The 15,575-nt window shown below is 46.9% G+C and overlaps 1 protein-coding gene across 3 annotated transcripts in view; it reads left to right on the forward strand.

The window, feature by feature from the left end:
* The window catches only part of RAD51B (RAD51 paralog B), a 777,158-nt gene that overhangs the window by 669,310 nt on the left and 92,273 nt on the right, over positions 1-15,575 (forward strand). Inside the window, exon 11 of one of the 3 annotated variants that reach the window (XM_017878609.1) lies at positions 7,145-7,894. The exons of the other annotated variants lie outside the window; for them this stretch is intronic. Coding sequence (XP_017734098.1) covers positions 7,145-7,161 — 17 coding nt within the window. The 3' untranslated portion in view covers positions 7,162-7,894. Of the gene's footprint in view, positions 1-7,144; positions 7,895-15,575 lie in introns of those variants that run through there. 3 annotated transcript variants of the gene reach the window in all.

Here is a 15,575-nt window from a genome sequence, read left to right on the forward strand (position 1 = left end):
AGACTGGGAGGCTGAGAGCCGTAACTGCCTCAGCCACCACTTATTTTTTAAACATATAAGATCCAATCAAGTGTGGAGGGTTGTGCCTTTTGGATAGGACCCTGGAGAAGGGACTTTTTGGCAGAATGGTTTGTTATGGAGAATACATTGTTACCACCTTAAAGAAAGTAATATAAATGAGATAACAGAAATGATTTTATTATTTATGTGATTTTAATATTTTTAAAGTATCAATTTTTTGCAAAGATGATATATTCATGTATTGCTTATATCATTGAAAATTAAAAATTTCTAGAGAGACTTTCAATGTGAAAATGTCTCCGCCATGAAGAACTCAGGGGTTGAAACTTGTGGATCTGAGAGAAGTCTGATAAAATCAGTGATTTAAAAAATATTGGTCACTAAAAATGAAAGGTTTTAAAGGCAGAAACACTCTGATTCAAGGAAAGTATATGCTAATTATAAGTGATTCGTTTCTGGTAGATTACTGAAAAGATTCTCTAAGACATATTGCCCCATTTCTCAACATCAACTATTACCGCATTTAAATGCTAACTCTTCTCTCTGGAAAGGATGTCTTAACAACACGAAAGCAACTAAACTTTGCTTTAAAATTCTATTATTCAGACTCCTCATTAATTTAAGCTGACACTCCTTCTCAATTGGGGCAAATCATCAAAGCTTTATTGTATTGAGAACCTTGAATTCAGCAACAAAGAGCGTGGGGTATGGAGGGAAAACGTTGGGAGGGGAAGGGTGGAGAGCTCCCAAGGCCAAAAGAAGGGAGGGGTAGGGAGGAACACTGCAGGAAGGACAGCAGAGAGAAAGATGGACCATGGAGAGGCCAAGGGGAGAGCAGGGAGTTAGAAAAAGACTGAGATAAGCAATGGGAGGCCTCCTCAGAGGGGTCTTACACTGTCAAACTGCCCCTGGAGCCTCTGTTCGTCAACATGGTGGAAGCAAAACCAGCCTACAACTTTGTAGTCACAATTTTTTCTCCAGAGTTAAGGATGAAAAGGGAACTAGGAGATAAGGAAAGGGAAAACATTCCCTTTCTTCCTACATTCGGGTGCCTCTCCAATCTTCTTCCTGTGGCACCTGCCCAGCAGCCAGTCCTTCCAGTAAGCCCACTCCACAGACCCTGAGGCCTGGAGCCCCAGCCCTGGTCATGGATTAGTGCCTGGCCAAGTTGCACCCCCACCTCAGGCCCCCAGCAGCGCTCCCTGTCTTCCTTTCTGTTGTGATTGACTCTGAGATATATGATGTGGGATGTACTAGGTGCAACGCATCGTGTTCATTATTGAGGCATAAGGTAAGAAAGGATCTTTTGAAATGTGAGGACATCATCCACAAACTGTCATTGACCATCTACGATTTATAACTAGAATGTAGTAAGATTTGTAAGATGAACTTTAAAGCCTAAAAGAAAACTGTGTTTTTTCAATGTGTAAATTTAGTAAATATTAATTTCAAAAACCAAAGTAGACCCAGTTGGTCTTTTCTCTGCATCAAAACAATCCTCAAGGATGCATGAAAGCCCCATGGACACTGTGGAGCAGACAGCTCCTAGTGTCCAGAAACCCATCTTAGTCCACGTCAGGGGGCACTGTAAGAATTCAGTCCTCAGCCTACCACCTTCCAGCTCTGGGCCCTCAGAGAACGCCCATAGCCTTCCCGAGTCCCAATTCACCAGTTTGTAAAATGGGAATAGAAATAATCTGCCTAATTTTCATGCCAGGGGGCCTGTGAAGATGACAGGGTAGATAAATGGATGGTTTTCCAGCCTTCATGGAAGGCCTGAGCCTGAGTTTATGACCTCCTCTCCAGTTTTAAGACATAAATCAGATCATGCCATTCCTCTGCTCAAAACTCTCAAGTAACACTTTTTCATTCAGACTGAAAGCAGAGTCCTTCCACAGGCTTAGAAAGCTCTACCAATTCCAGCAGCATCTGCTTCCCTGCCTCTCACGGCTCCTGGCTTGCTCACCTGTTGCAGACACACTGCCTCCTAGCTGACCCCTGTCACAGGCATTCTTTCACCTTAGGGCCTTGGCATTTCTGAACCCTTTGCTGGAACCCTTTTCCCCAGAGTACTATAGCTGACTCCCTCACCTCCTTTCCTCACATAATGGATGGCTCCCTCACCTTTAAATTTCTGCTAAAATACCACCTTCTCTGTGAGACTGACCCACTTAAAATTGCAGCCAGCTCTGCTTACCCCCATCCTGCTCTTCTTATATTTTCCCAAAGCACTTATCTCCATACAAGGTAATAAATAATCAATAGCTCACAATGTTAACCCTTCGTTCTGTGTCTTCTCTGTTACCATATAAGCCCCGGAGGGCGGACATCTTTGATTTCTTCACTGAGTTTTTTCTTAAGCACCTAGAGCAGTGTCAGGTATATTAATGACCTGGAATAAATAGGCTGGATCTTTCTTAGGAGTCCAGAATATAACATCAGTAAAAGAAGGGCTGCTACAACTAAAGGGATTTGTGAGCTCAAAATCCCTCCTGCTATCTCTCCATGAGCAAGTGCAAAAACTGCTGATATTTGTTCTCATGTGTGAAACCAGTTTTGAAGTTACAAATTGCTACTTGATGTCAGGTCCAAGGGCCTACACAATAGCTTGCACATAGCAGGTGCCCAGTGGTACAGATTATAAGGGGAAGGGAAGTAACATTTGTTGAGCAGCTACCAAATGACAGGCAGTGTCTGTGCCTAGTGAGCTATAGAAGTGATTTCATGAAACTGTCAACCCTTCTACCATTGTCTCCCCAGTACCTCGTGCCAAGCCTGGCATGTATTAGGTACTCAGTAAATGCCTGCTTATTTCCCTAACAACCCTCTGAGGCAGGTACCGTTATTCCCATCTTGGAAGGGCCCAAATTTCAGATTTAGGTAGCTTGCTTAATGTCATACAGCTCGTGAGTGTCAGAGCCAGGATTTAAATTCTTCTCAGATAAGCTGCAGCCTCTCTGATTCTTTGAGAGAATGTACATTAGACCATCCCTCCGAGCTTCCCTGAAGCAGAGCTGTCTCCCAGCAACCCCAGAGATGAGGGGAGGGGTCTCTTTCTCCACCTGGACTCACTTCCTCCCTTTGTGCATTTGGCTCACCTGGAGGGGTCTCCTGCTACCTTTTGATTAATGGGTCTGCCCTTCCCATCTCCCCTGGCTGAATGACCCCAGAGTTACCAGCAGTTCATCTTGAATCATAAATCAAGTTCTCAAAGACACTGCAGCTTTGAGCTCAAAATCTCACTAGAATTCAAATTCTTTGTGAAAGGCATTTGCTTATGAGTAGAATGATGGATTCATCAAGTCTCTCCTTTTAAGAAAAATCTGGATGGTATCTGCTGGTTTCTCCCTGCCCCCTCCAAGAAAAAAACAGCCCTAGTTAGTCAATTTCATGTAGTTAGAATTCCCCCAAGGACCTCATACTCGGCTTCCACCTTGGCCATACTAAAGAACAGCCCTAGTTATGTTGCCATTTTACATAGATAGAAATCATTTGCAACTTGCACATTCGTTGTGCTTCCCATATACCCACCACTAGCTCGGATTTTATTTTTTAGCCATTGCTGAAGTGTCACGCACCAGCTATTTACACTGTATAGGGACAAAACAACCTAAGGTATGTCCCAGACCTATTTTAGAGAAGCCAAGAGGCAGCCTCTGAGTCTCCAGTTCCCAGAACTCTAGCTCTGGGAGAAAGCATCTCCATAAATCTCCCAATGCTTTATGCCAGGTTAGAATTTCTCTTGGGAAGTTTTGAGTTTGTGTAAGAGTTGCCTTTAAAGGCAATTGATGAACTATAGATGTCAGGCGGGTTTTCATTTTCTTTGTGTTTTTTATTTCATCTAGAACCAACAGTGGCCTTTAGAATTGGATTCTTTTCAGAGACTCTATAGGTTTCATGTTCAAAGGCTCCAGGTTAGAGGAGCTCGGGGTTTAGCTGAGTGTCAGAAATGACCAGTTCTGACTAGATGCGGTGGCTCACGCCTGTAATCCCAACACTATGGGAAGCCCAGGCAGGTGGATGACTTGAGGTCAGGAGTTCGAGACCAGCCTGGCCAACATGGTGAAACCCCGTCTCTACTAAAAATACAAAAAAAAAAAAATTACCTGGGCATGGTGGCACGTGCCTGTATTCCCAGCTACTCGGGAGACTGAGGCAGGAGAATCCCTTGAACCTGGGAGGCAGAGGTTGTAGTGAGCTGAGGTCACACCATTGCACTCCAGCCTGGATGACAGAGTGAGACTCCATCTTAAAAAAAAAAAAAAAAAAAAAAAAAAAAAAAAAAAAAAAAAAAAAAAAAAAAAAAAAACAGAAATGACCAATTTCACCAGTGCTGCTCTATTAGCAAAAGGGTGGGAGTAGTTCTTCAGTTGTATGACTATCCTGTGTACTGGAGGACATTTGTACTTCCAGCCTCATCCAGAAAATGTCAGGAGCACTCCCTGAGGCACTGTAACAGCCAGAGGTGTCTGGGCAATATTCCAAGCATTCCTGGTTGAAAACACCAGCAAGGCTATCTCTGAAAGATGGTGAACTGGGGCAACACCACTAAGTGTCACCATCAGTGAGGGGTCAGTCCAGATGGGCGCGTTCTTCCCACTGTAAGCTGCTTCCTATTCTTGCTGCCTTTGATGATCTTTGTCTGCCTTCAAGTCGGGTTTGTTACAACATTTGTTTTCATCTCTGATTCCTGCCATATAAAAATGGGGGCAATGGGAAGGAGAAAGGAAATACTGAAATTTTCCCTCGGCCTATAGCCTCCCAAGAAGGGTCATGTTCTCTGGAATGACTTTTAACTCTTTATCCAGTTAATGATTGGGAGAGTTTGCTAGATGTAGGTTCCCAAGCCTAGCAAGCAGAGTGTGGGGTAAGAGATAGAAACAGGGGCAGAAAAAAAGTGGATCCATCAGGACCCAGACATTGAGGTGCAACCAGTGGGTCTTCTCCACCTCCACAACTCATCAGTTCTGACTTGCTTGTAGATTCCTGAGTACCGCTCATCCACCCTACAAGGCATGGTGGGTTTTCTCTGATCTCTAGAAATGTCAGCATTCTCTGCAAGGTGAATGAATGGCCAGAGTCAGGATCTTCTAGTCGGGCAGGGATGATATAACTCCCTGGGCCCAGGAACCATCCAGAGAGGCTGTCAGATGAATCAACATCTGTTCATGCCCTGCCTTGCTTCTCTTGGGCATGACTGTCTCGCATGCCAACGCCCAGGCTTACAGGTCAACTATTCCAACCCTGCATCCTGCCCGCCCCACTTGCTGGGGAGTGCTCTCCACAGCTCTAAGCGCATCCTGTTTGTTCAGACCCCTTTGTCTTCCACTGGCGCAATCGAGAGAGAGGATTCCTCCGAGCCCCTTTGCTTTCGGCTTTGAAATCAGATCCTGGCACACCTGATTACACTCAATAGCTGGAAATGGTAAGGATGTCCGATGGCAGAGAGCTCTTGTTTTAAGCTCTGCATGCCAGGAAGGCAGGGGGCTGGGTCTCCTCAGGGCTACGCTGGAGGGGGCAGGATGCTCTAGCGGAGGAAGCAAACAGTGTTAACTTGAAGGGAAATGCACTTGACAAGGAACTCGGAGCACGGGGAGCCAAGCTGCGTAGAAGCAGTAACTGAGGACACACTGTGGGGCTCAGACCCCTTCCTCTCTGCTCATATGCCCCTAGATGGGAAACATTCAGTTCCTGCCCAAGGGAACCAGGAGGGCCAAACCTGTCTGTCCTGCTTTTTCTGTAGAAGTGTCAGCTCTGAGGCCTTGACTAGGTGGAATAAATAGTGATTTACCCCTTAACCACAGTGAAAACCCATCAAGCATTTGGAAATGAAGGGCAGCCCCTGTGTTCTCAAGGGACCCTCAGCCTCAGACACTGCCTCTTTTCAAGCCCAGATGCTGCCCTAACACGCAGGTCCAGTGGCTTTAAGAGTCATTATGAAAATTTCACACACCAAAAGGCACAAAGAGCATCCGTGTACCCAAACCCAGCTTAAGAAATGAAATGTTACTGATGCAATTAAAGCCACCTTTGTTCTTTGGGTCCCATCCTTCCATCCTGGCTTCCCCCAGCAGTAACCACCCAGTCATTGACAAGCAGTTTCTTGTATGTTCCGGTGATATGTGCATCCCTCTTTGGAATTCCTTAACCTTTTTGAATCTCTGTGTATTCATCTGTAAAAGGGGGCTACTGATAGGATGAAGGAAAATGATTTATGACAAATATTTGGCTGTTGTTCCTATGAAAAGGAAAAAGTCAGCAGAAGAAAATGGGTCACATTTAAGACCCTTTCCAACCTGGCCCCAACTTGCCCCGACAGCCTCCTCTCCTCTTGTAGCGATGTTCCCTCCTCTCCTCTCTGCAGCAGTGTTCCCCAGATATGCCACCTGTGTCCATGCTTCTGGGCCAATGTGGATGAGGTGCTTACTTGCCTGCAATGCTGGTATCCTGTCACCATCTTCCTTTAACACTGGACTCCACTGTCCCCAACTCTGACAGGACCCAGAGGCAATGACTCCTTGGTGCTCCCATGGCCTGATACCTCTGTCTGAGCACTTGCCGTATGGCTGTGATGTTCCTGGTGTGTCTGCCTGGCTTTTTCACTGAGATGCTTATGTAGCAAGGCAGGGACGGGGTCTTCTCCAGCCAGTGGCCTGGCCCATTGCCTTCTGGCACATGGCAGGACCATTTGCAGTGAGTGAATGAATTCCATTAAGAACATTCATGAGTCACAGGAGGAGGTCAAAATATCAACATTAACAGGAGCTTGGAAGAAGTTGATTTCCACCCTCATGAATGACTTCAAGGGTTTAGGTGCATGAGTGAATGACAGTTCCATCAACAGACTACAGCTTTCTGCCCTGGTTAACGCAGGGTATCTACATGTCCCCAGTTCTCCCTAGGGGCAGTTTTCTCTTTGAAGTTCCAAATCTTCTCTGTTCTGGAAGCACAAAACTACAGGTTCTCTCTCAACTCTTCAAATGAGGTTGGAACAAGTAGAATGGGGACATGAACTTTTTTCCCCATAACTTAAATAAACAACAGTTTTAGCCCAGTAGGTTTTATGCAAGCCTTCCATCTTTTTCTAGGTATCTTGACACTTGTATTCTTCTTCTTCTTGCAGCCTGTGGAAATTCCTAGAGACAGAGAAACGTGCAAACCTGTTCATCTTGCCGAGAAAAATCCACTTTACCACCACAGAAACAAAATATTGACAAAGAGTCTTGTGGTGAGACACCCATTGTTCTCTGGTAAAACATTTGTTTGCTACTGTGTAGACTCAGCTTTAGTCATGGAATTCTAGAGGATGTGTCTCAGAAGTGGGATCAAGAACAAGCCCGACAGTAATCTGCACCACAAGCTGATTTGATACCATGGCACTGACAATGGGCACACAGGTCTACCGGGAAGGGAACGGGAAATGGGAACGAGAGCAGGGGTTGGGTTGTGTTCATGGAACACACAGGTTTTTTTTTTTTAACTTTCTCTTTCTAAAACATTTCATTTTTATGGAGGTGAAATTTATATAAGATGAAATTAACCATTTTAAAGTAAACAGTTCCGTGGCAACTAGATATGATGTGCAACCAGCATCTCTGTCTAGTTCCAAATGTTTTCATCACCCCAAAAGCAAGACCCATAACCGCTATGCAAGCGTTCCCATCTCCCCTTCTCCCAGCTCCTGGAAACCCACCAACCTACTATGTCGCTATGCATTTACCTATTCTGGATATTTCATATCAATGGAATCATATAGTATGTGACCTTTTGTGTCTGTCTTCTTTCACTAGTGTGTTTTCAGGCTTCCTCCATGGTGTAGCATGCATCAGTACTTCATTCCTTTTTATGACTGAATAATACTCCATTGTCAGGATATACTGCATTTTGCTCATTCATTCATCCATCAGTGGTCATTTGGGCTGGTTCCACCCTTCAACTATTGTGAATATTGTGCTGCTATGAACTTGCATACACATGTATTTATTTGAATACCTATTTTCAATTTTTTTTAAGGTATGTACCTAAGAGTGGATTTACTAGTCATATGGTGATTCTATGTTTAACTTTTTGAAGAACTGCAATTCTGTTCTCCACATGGCCGAACCATTTTGTATTTCCATCAGCAATATAGGAGCACAGGTCAGATTTTTTGGGAGTCACATTTTAAAGTGGCACAAGACCCTTCTAGAGGGCTCTGTTCCATGCACACAAAACTCGTAGTCTCCACTTGAAGACACAAATTTTGCACAAACATGCAGGCAGAGAAAGGAGAGAAAGTGGACCCTCAGCAGACAAGCTGAAAGATCATTCAGAGAAGCAATGGGCTTCACCCATCGTCTTGCTGCACTTTCCATAGCTAAGCAAGGGGCAGACTGGAGATTCCACTGGCTACTTTGTCTTATTTTCACTTCTTTCTAGTTAGTCCCCACTACTCTACCCTTTCCACAGGACTGTAGGGTTATGGTGACTTTCCTGCACCTAGCCAGGTTCCAGTGGTGGGGGACTCTGTGATTATATGATCTAGTGTTCAGAGCTCCCAAATTTGTACAGACTGAACTCTACACATGCTACTTGTCAACATCTGTGAGCCAGAAATAGGAGGAACACCTTTAAAAAGAAACCTACAAACACAAAATGATTCATAGACGCTGTTGAAGGGCAAAGCAAGGCCACCACCAGAGCCCCATGCAATTAGACTCATCAGAGGGAAAGGGCATAATGCTGGCTTTCTTCTTAAAGCCACCTGGAAGGAGCTGAGACCTATACTAAATTTATATACAAGTATTATTTGATTGGAAGAACAAAAAACACATTATATTATGATCTGTCTTCCCTTGCAGTCTGGTAGCTTAACTGTCAGCAAATTTTGGAGGAAAGGCCTTCCTGACAGGGGACTGGGAACCCCTGGGCAATGTCTTTCCTATGAGACATGGATGTTTATGTTTGAATAAGGGGATGAAGGAGGAAAGAGACAACAGGGGTCAGAGAGCGAGGCCAGAGGAGGCCTTTGAGAAAAGAGAGGAGTTATGCCCCCTTTTCAGTGAGTGTGGGGCCTCTGGAGGTTGGCAAGAAGAGGAGAAGGTGAAGGTTTTGAGCACTGAGAGAATGATGTTTCTGGTGGGGCTTTGCCAGAAGGGGACTTATCACACGTGAGTTTTTGCACTCATAAGCCTAAGGGGCACAATGGGGTTTTTTTGTTGTTGTTGTTTTTGTGGGTTTTTTTGACACAGAGCCTTGGTCTGTCACCCAGGCTGGAGTGCAGTGGCGCGATCTTGGCTCACTGCAAGCTCTGCCTCCTGGGTTCACACCATTCTCCTGCCTCAGCGTCCCGAGTAGCTGGGACTATAGGCATCCGCCACAACGCCCGGCTAATTTTTTGTATTTTTAGTAGAGACGGGGTTTCACCATGTTAGCCAGGATTGTCTCGATCTCCTGACCTCGTGATCCACCTGCCTCGGCCTCCCAAAGGGCTGGGATTACAGGCTTGAGCCACCGCGCCCGGCCCACAGTGGGTTTTGAAATCCCAACATATCCAACTAAGAACAGGAAGCCCTGGAACTCAGCACAGACTTGAGTCCCCCATTGGATGCAATAGGTGCCTGTTTCTCACTAAGTGGAAGGAACTTGTTTTCACTCCCTGCCAATGAGTAAAGAATGAAGAGCTAGATTTTTCCTTGAAGGTGGTGGATCATGACCCCTCCTTGAGGCTACGCAGAGAAGCAGTGATGTTACCATGGAGAGGAGTGAGCCCCTCACCTACGCCAGGTGAGAGGTCTTATCCTGACTTTTTAGTCATAATCCAATGAGATATTTTGCAGGGTTAGTGGATGCAGTAGGTTAAATGGTGGCTCGAAAAAACATACATCCATGTCCCTACCCCCAGAACACGTAAATATGGCCTGATTTGTAGAAAGGGTCTTTGCAGAGGTAATTAAGGATGTTGTGATGAGATCATCCTGGACTACCTAGGTGGATCCTAAATCTAATAACAAGGGTCCCGATAAGAGACACAGATGGGGAAAGTCACAAAGAGGAGGAGGCAGTGTGACCATGGAGGCAGAGACTGGAGTTAAGCAGCCCCAAGCCAAGGAACACCTGGAGCCACTGGAAGCCGGAAGAGGCGAGGAAGAGGTCTCCCTGAGAGCCTTCAGAGGGAGCCTGGCCCTGCAGACACCTTGATGTGGGGCTTCTGGCTGCCAGGACTGTAGAGAATACATTTCTGTGGTTTTAGGCCACTCTGTTCGTGACACTTTGTTGCTGCAGTCCTAGAAAACTAATGCAGTGGGGTCGCCCAGAGAGATGAAATGACTGGAGAGAGAGAGAGAGAATCTGGTTGTCTAGAAAACTGAGTTCAGCCCCCAGACTTGCTGCTGGGGTCTGAGGTGAACTTTCCTAAACATTGTGCTGTGGAGTCTCTTTCCTCTTGCGTTCCTCATACGTTAACTTCTCATGGCAGAGATCGGGGCTCATGGTTCACCTGAGGACACTACTAAGGACTGGGGAGGTTTTATCAGATCCTCACATCTATTTGAAATAGTGGCAATAATAATGACCGCACTCTATAGAATGCTTAACATGTGCTAGGTAGGTCACATACTTTATCTCATTTAATCCTCAGAACAATCCTATGTGGTTGCTATTCTCATCAAACTGAGGCTCTGGGAGGTCATGTAATCTGCTCAAGGTCATTTAGCAAATGCTGGTGGAGCCAGACCTTGACCCCAGGTTTGCCTGTGCTTGAGCCACAGCATTACAAAAGACTCAAGCACCACAGAGATAGTCGGGTGCATCCTGTAGCACCCAGCTGTCGGATGAGAAAGGATATATTTATTTATGTGTGTATTTTAATAGCAGCACTGGCATTAGAGTTTCTTTGTCAGTGAGGGTTGGAGTGATGGGTTGATTGAGATGAAGTTTGCTGAGATGACCTGGTGGGTCCTGCTACCAGCAGATGGATGTCAAAACATTTGCATTGAGGGGGAGATAAAGTCAAAACTGGGACGAATCAACTTTCTCTCAGCTCCAGGGCTCTGAGGTCCTTTCTTGGCTCTCAGCCCTGTTGGGAAAAGAGAAGAACCCCCTGCCACATGGTCTCTCTGGTGTGAGAAGCTGACAGTCCACTGCTGAGCTTTCCCTGCTTTGCCACAAACAAAGGGCACCTCCCCACACAACTTCCTCTCCTGCTGGAATGGGAAGAGAGGACACTGGCTATTAAGAAAAGCTCTGATGAGCTCCTGTCCTGGGGCAAACTCTGTTTCTGGAGTCCCCTCTTAAAGGGCTAAACCCAGGTGGGCTGTGACTGTTGGGGGTCCCCGTGCCTCTCACAGTCATGTTTTCAGGGTTTTGGGAGATCTGGGTTGGTTTCCCTCTTGCCATGGTTCATGCTGGGGTGTGGCCAACATGGCAGCGTCTCCCCTGCCCTCCCAGATTTCAGGTTGGAGGGAATTCAGTTTCAGAGAGACAATCCACAGGCCTGCAGATTTCCTCCCATGCAGACCTCAGTGCAAGATAAAGTCAGGCAAGGCTGTGCCACAGCACAACAGCATAATAAATCCCCCTCTGGCCTCCTCCCAGACTTATTGTTCTATTGCAGTTGTTTTGAGTATGATCAAAAGGAAGGAAGAGACTGTGCTATCAGACTGAGGAAGAAGGATGCTCTCCTGACCGCTCCTGTTGCCCTTGGCCACCCTTATTTTAAATATGAGGAAACCAAAGGGCAACGTGCAGCCTACCCCCATCCGCATCATGAGGAGCGACGAGCTGCAGCCCAGGCCCCATGGACCTTTGGTGAGGCAGCAACCCCTGTGCAAACTCACCGACAGCTACCTTGAATGTCCAGCCCTGTCCTTTTACACACCATGGGGGGCTGGAAGGCCCAAGCACAGGGTCAGCGACACTTTGGGGCCGGAGCCGGAAGTAGGCCCTGGAGCAGCTAAGGTAGCTGTTGTTAACCCTTTGGACTGAGAACTAAGGCTGTAAGGCCACAACTGTTGGAAATAATGGGCCAGAACAGGAACTCCCCAAGCTCAGCTGGCCTGGTGCCCACTTCTCCAGATAGTGAATGGCTCAAGTTCTTTGGAAATGTTGTCAATGTCAGGGCTTTGGCCTTGCCTATGTCCAGCCCAGGTTCGGGCACAGGCATGGGGTAGGGTGTGACATCGGCCACCACCGCTGGATTCCTGCAAGGAACTAGAGCAGAAAGCAGCGACTTGCCTTAGGCTTCAAAGGTAGAAAAGGCGGGGCTGAGTGTTCCTCTTCACAGACTTGTAGGCTCACTCAGTCCTCTGCCCTCACGGAGGGACATCTGCCCTGCCCAACGCCCAGATGCTGATTTGCCAGGTGCCTGGCTGCCGCAGCCTGGTCACCTTTGTCTGGGCTGGAAGGCCACGTCTGAGCCATCAAAGGAGCCTCAATGGGAGAGGACGTCAATGTGCTTCCTCAACCAGAAAGGTGGTTTGAGTTTGGCCAAAGCAGCCCAACCAAATAAGTAAAAAGCCTGTCAATGGAAAGATGGGAGCTGCTGGGAGATCACACGACAACAAAATGAGAACCATTATCAGTCTCATCCCAGCCTGAAGGAGGGAGAGCCTTTGAAGCCACAGACAGGCTGAACAGAACTTTCCACCTGAGAGACGCTGGAGATGGGAGGTCAGGCTGCACTCAGCCCCCACGAAAACTGATCAAAGCCTGCTGCAGAAGGGAGGGGGCGCACAGCTGCAGCTCCGACTCCCACCACGGGCCGCCCGGGACTTTCTGAAGGCAACGGGGCTGCCTTTGCAGGGGCCTGTGGGAAAACCCAACACAGATGCACATTGCAGCCAAACCCCCGAGCACTGCTGGGAGAGGGAAAAATAAACCCCTCAATAGTCCTGAAAAGAAAAGGGAGGGAATCAAAGCACACAAAAAATGCAAAGACCACCCACCTGATGAGCGCCTACCTTTCGGAAACAAATAACTCCTGGCTTCCAAGGCACACTTCTAAAAGAACAGACGGACTGAACACTCTGCCTCAAAGCTGCGTGCACCAGGGGATTTGTGGGAAGCCATGGCCCCTTCTAAGCGTTGGAAGCTTAATTTAAAGTGTCTTGGCCTCTGCGGTGCCTATTCAAGAGCTCCCTTGCATCCGCTCTCCTCCCTGGGAACCCAGGAGACAAGAATCCTCATTTAGAAAAGGACAGGATCCTGTGTGAACTCCTTTATCATGGTTCTCTCAGACAGGACAGCCATATCTGCCAGGGAACATTCTAGGGGGCATCTTTCAGGCTAGATCCAGGGTGATATGGGCCCCTGCGAGGACATCTTGGAAAGCTGTGTTGTTTCTGCCTGGACTGGTCCCTCTGGGACAGCCTCAGCCTACCCTGCCTGACCTCACCGCTCCTCCCTCTGGCCTGAAGCCTCCTTTGGAGGACTGACACTTCATGGAGACTGCAGTTTGATCTTTTCTGAAGTGGAGACAACAAAGCAAAGCCACTTCCACTGTGTGCTCTCTCAAAAGAATAGGAAAGCTCTTCTCTCCTCCTTGGGAATGGATTTGAAGGGAGGGTGGAGTGTGGAATGATGGGGAGGCCGTGGAGGTATTTTGGTGGAGGAGGGTGTGTATGGAGGAAATGAGCCGCCCAGGAGCACAGGGGAAATTGACATGAGAACATTTCAGAAGCACTGGTTTAACCGGCTGACATTCTGGATGGACAAGCCTTTAGGAGTAGACAGAGGGCCTCAGGGAGGAGAAACAGAGCTGAGGAAGAGGCATCTCCCTTCCCCCTCCTCCGGAGGCTGATGCTAGAGAGAAGGCGGCAAGGCCTCACCGAGCGCCTACCCACCACTCACTTGATTTCTATCTTTTTATTACCTTACCCTGGGAGATAAATGGGGTTATCTCCATTTTACAGGTGACAAACAGAGATTCAGAGAGGTGAGGAGAGGCTCTCCAAGGACCCCTATGGAAGTGTCAGCTGGAATTCAACCCTCAGGCAGCCTGGCCCCAAAGTTCACAACCTTTCCTACTCATTTCAGCCCTGCCTGCCTCTCAGGGCTAAGAAGATGTGAGTAGATGTTCCATAAGTATTTATTTAATTGAACTGAACTCAGCAGCTGAACACACACAGGCCTCTTCCACCCTGACCAAGAGGATTCCTTTGAGGGTCTGAGGTATGGAAAGAAATTCTCTGAGGCGCTAAATAAAATCCTGCTCTGAGGTACAAGGAGGACTTTTTTGAAATTAATAGCTAATAAAGTTTATTCAGACCCCAAAAGGAAAAACGGAAAGGAATTGGAACCATTTTAAAAACAGAGTCGGTAGATAATAAAACTTCACGGTGGTGGTGTTGTCTTTCATCAAGAAGCACAAAGTGCTCACAGGCTTTAATTACATCTTCATCCCTACAGCCCCTTCTGAAGTTGGTAGATGCACGTTAATAGTACCTTTCATTTTACGCATGGACACATTCCGGACCAGAAGCTTTAGCAATTCTCCCCAAGGCAAGCGGAGTACAGAGCTGGATCGGGGCGCAATGACTCTCCACACCGGCGTTCCATGCCACCTCCAGTTGTATTTCCTCACTCCGCAGCTGAAACCAAGGACTTCATTTACATATTTAGGGATCTGAAGGTCTAGGAAAGAAGGTGGGCAGAACCAAGGAATTAGGCCTCCACTTTGGCCTGCACACCATATAAATCCCCTCTTTGTTCACCCATGTGTACATTCTTTAATGTAGGCATGTGTTCATTTGTGTACATCAATGAGTTTGCTCACAGTCACAAGGGTGCGGAAGCCTGAGCTGGACCACTCACTTTAGGTAATGCCACAGCAGTCAGTGCCTCTGATCATGAAGCCTGGAGAAAGGTGTCTGGGCTGGTCCTGTCCTTGACGCTCGGGAGGGAAACTCTCCCAGTGGACCCTGGGGTTGGGATGTAGAGGCTAAGACAGCTAGAGATGGGAAAGGGAACTTAAATTGCAAGGGAGTAATCCTTTTTTTTTTTTTGCTAGTTCATTTTCAATCATTCATTTCCTGGCTTAAAAAGTAATTAATAGTAGTAATCGCATATGGCTTTTTAATGGCTCTCCATTGCCAAATACTATTTAAGCACAAATTTCTTCACTAGACACTGGAGCCCAGTGTCCACACTTGATGGTGTGGCTCCATCTGGGACCCCAGTCTCATTTCTTATTCTTAATTTCTGCACAGTTATTCCTAATTTGTGAACTGCAGACCAGCAAAAGTCCAGGGCATTTCAGCAAGGGGTCCATAACTCTTAATACCACACCAAACATGGGCAGCAGCTGAAATCCATAATATGTAAAACTCAGGCAAATTTGAAAGGCTGTCAAATTCCTAGCAGCTCTTTGTCATTACGTATTTTCTTGGGTACAAAGTTTAACAACTGCTACAAGAAGGGGCCTGCATTGTGATAACGGTTTTCAACCTGGGATCCAAGGAACCCTTTAGAGATACCCTGAAGTATAGATGGGGGAGCACAAGGATGGAGCAGGAGCAGATGGAGATACCCCATTCCCGCACACACACAGCTAACTCATCTGTGTAACCAGAGAGAGA

Source organism: Rhinopithecus bieti, unplaced genomic scaffold (assembly GCF_001698545.2).
Source record: "Rhinopithecus bieti isolate Rb0 unplaced genomic scaffold, ASM169854v2 scaffold_11252, whole genome shotgun sequence".
NCBI classification, from domain to species: Eukaryota; Metazoa; Chordata; class Mammalia; order Primates; family Cercopithecidae; genus Rhinopithecus; species Rhinopithecus bieti.